Source organism: Megalopta genalis, unplaced genomic scaffold (assembly GCF_051020955.1).
Source record: "Megalopta genalis isolate 19385.01 unplaced genomic scaffold, iyMegGena1_principal scaffold0026, whole genome shotgun sequence".
NCBI lineage: Eukaryota > Metazoa > Arthropoda > Insecta > Hymenoptera > Halictidae > Megalopta > Megalopta genalis.
This window is the reverse complement of record NW_027476096.1, coordinates 109,835-112,325: the sequence shown is the minus strand read 5'-3', so window position 1 is coordinate 112,325 and position 2,491 is coordinate 109,835. Positions and strand designations below refer to the sequence as shown.

The 2,491-nt window shown below is 35.5% G+C and overlaps 1 protein-coding gene across 1 annotated transcript; it reads left to right on the top strand.

Annotated features, from left to right (window-relative positions):
* Positions 1 to 492: 492 nt before the first annotated feature.
* LOC143260963 (uncharacterized) lies at positions 493 to 922 on the top strand. Its single transcript, XM_076527601.1, has 2 exons — positions 493 to 641; positions 688 to 922. The coding sequence occupies exons 1-2, from the start codon at positions 493 to 495 to the stop codon at positions 920 to 922; spliced, it is 384 nt and encodes a 127-aa protein (XP_076383716.1).
* The last annotated feature ends 1,569 nt before the right edge of the window (positions 923 to 2,491 follow it).

Here is a 2,491-nt window from a genome sequence, read left to right as displayed (position 1 = left end):
AAGACTGTCTAAAGCAATGTCTAAACATTAAAAATAAATGAGAAATTTCGAGGGGTTGTGGAGTATAAAAGAATAGCGGTATATTATGTCAATTTTTCGAATGAAAATGTCGAAGAAAATAAAACAAAGTTCGTAAAATTATTTAATATACTACATAAATATAATATTATAATATTATATAATACAATATTAAATATAGTATTATTTAATATAATATTTTATATATTATATATATTATTTTATATCTTTTATACATAATCCTACATATATTTTTATGGTGTTCATTTGGAAACTGAACTATAATGCAATGTTTCTGAACTTATTGGACTTATAAAAATGCGAAGGAAAGCAAAAATTCAATGACGCGATGTTTTTCAAAGTGTTATACACATAAGTCCGAAACGGGTAAGGACAGAAAAACAAATTTGAAGGTATATTAACAGAAGCAGGAAAAGGAAGTAATATATCGTTGGAGAATTGGGGGAACACTTCATGAGGTCGCTCGAGAAGAGGAGGAGGGAGGGTGAAGAACAAATAATAGAAGAGAAAAAGGAAGAACAAATGGAGTCAGAGGAAACCAGGCCGGAACTGATGGAAGATGAAATAGAGAAACAGATAGGGAACTTGAAGGAGAAGAAGACGTCAGAAGGGGATAACATTCCAAATGAGACTTGGATCTATGTATAGCGAAGGTAATACAAGGGGCAAGCTAAAAGAATTAGCTAAGAAGCTTTGGGGTAGGGAAGGCTTCCCGGAGGACTGGAGGAAAGCGAGTATCGTCAGGGTACATAAAAAAGGTGACACAGAAGTGTCAGAGAATTATCAAGATATAAGTCTTCTAAGCGCGGCATACAACATTTTCGCAGCTACACTGAACGAAAGACAAGCTGACAAGAGGACCGGCAGTGGAAATCGCTTTTGATACGCGCCCTCTAATTGACACTCAGATTGTGCATAAAAATGGACAATTTAGAAAGACGAGATACGTTTGTTCGAATCTTGCGGCTCGCTTTTATAGCTACTGGTTGTCAAAAATTATAAAAACGAGTCGGAAGGCTCGAATAATCGTATCTCCTCTTCCCAAATTATACATTTTTGTGCACAATCTGAGCGTCAATGAGGAAGACTTTACTGTAGTAGGTACAAATTATAGAACATGTACATACCAAGTGTCAAGACACCCTAATACGTTTCTTCACAATGGGCCTCCATTTCCGAGATATTTCGATTTAAAGTTTTGTACGCACCCGGTAAATGAATTATTTAACACACTTTAATAGAATAAATTGTGGGTGGTTGACTAGAAATAGGGTAAGTCGATAGGATGGTTGACTAGAAAGCTGTAGGTAATAGGTTCGAATCCTCGCTGTTGTTACTATTTTTTTCTACTTTTGTAAATACAACTTTGAAATGTACAAACATTTGATTTACTTTTGCATTTTATATATGAGCCGTTTATTTTGAAAGTGGCATAAGTCAGTTTACCGTTATGAAGAGTGGTGATTTTTTAATGCTTATACGAAATTATTTATACTGAGAAAAATATCAGTATCCTGAGATAACAAATACAAGTAAATCTTCTCGAAAGTTAGCATCCATATTTTTAAACGTGTTAAAACGCAAACCCTTAAATATATCGACTTCAAAACAAAGTGACTTATGCCACTTTCAAAATAAACGGCTCATATTTGCATCGATGATGAGAAGCTTGGAAAGATACTTGGACAGGAAAGGATTAATATTGAATGTTGAAAAAACTGAAATGGTGATATTCCGGAAAGGATGAGGTAAGACCAAGAAGATGGAGTGGAAATGGAAGAGGAAGGGCATAGAGTTGGTCCGAGAATTTTGTTACCTCTGGGTAACGTTCCAAAGGTACGGGAATATAGAGAGACGTATAAGGGAGTGGCTGAAGGGAGCCAATATCGTTTTAAACCAGGTATGGGTCATAGGGGAGCGTAAATTCAAAGACAACTTCCTCATGAGAATGTTCTTGTTCGACATGTTGGTGTTAGGTGTATTATTACACGGACTGGAGCTATGGGGCTGCAAGAAGAAGGAAACGGTAAGGGGACGAGTGCACTTAAAATATTTAAAGTGAACACCGGGATTGGATATCCGCACGTCAAGTTACCTGGTTCAAGAAGAAGTAACGAGAATTAGAATAAGCGTACGCACAGGACTAAGTGTTTTAAAAGGAATATTCTGGTCTAGAATGCGATTTTTTAATTCTTTTTTGGTACTTTTTTTATAAAGGAACTTCTTGCGTCGGTGTTCTTCACATACATTTGTTAAGCTTTCAAAGATAATCTCAAATTTTTACAACGAGAAATAGTGAATAATTGGTAGCAGAACGATCGCGTATCAAAAACATGACCGTCTGGTTACTATGATAGCGACCGTTTTATTTATCGGAAACAAAAAGAAAAGAAAGTTTCTTAATCAGAATGTGTTCGGTTGTCGTTGGAACAAGGAGATAAGAAAAAAAGTG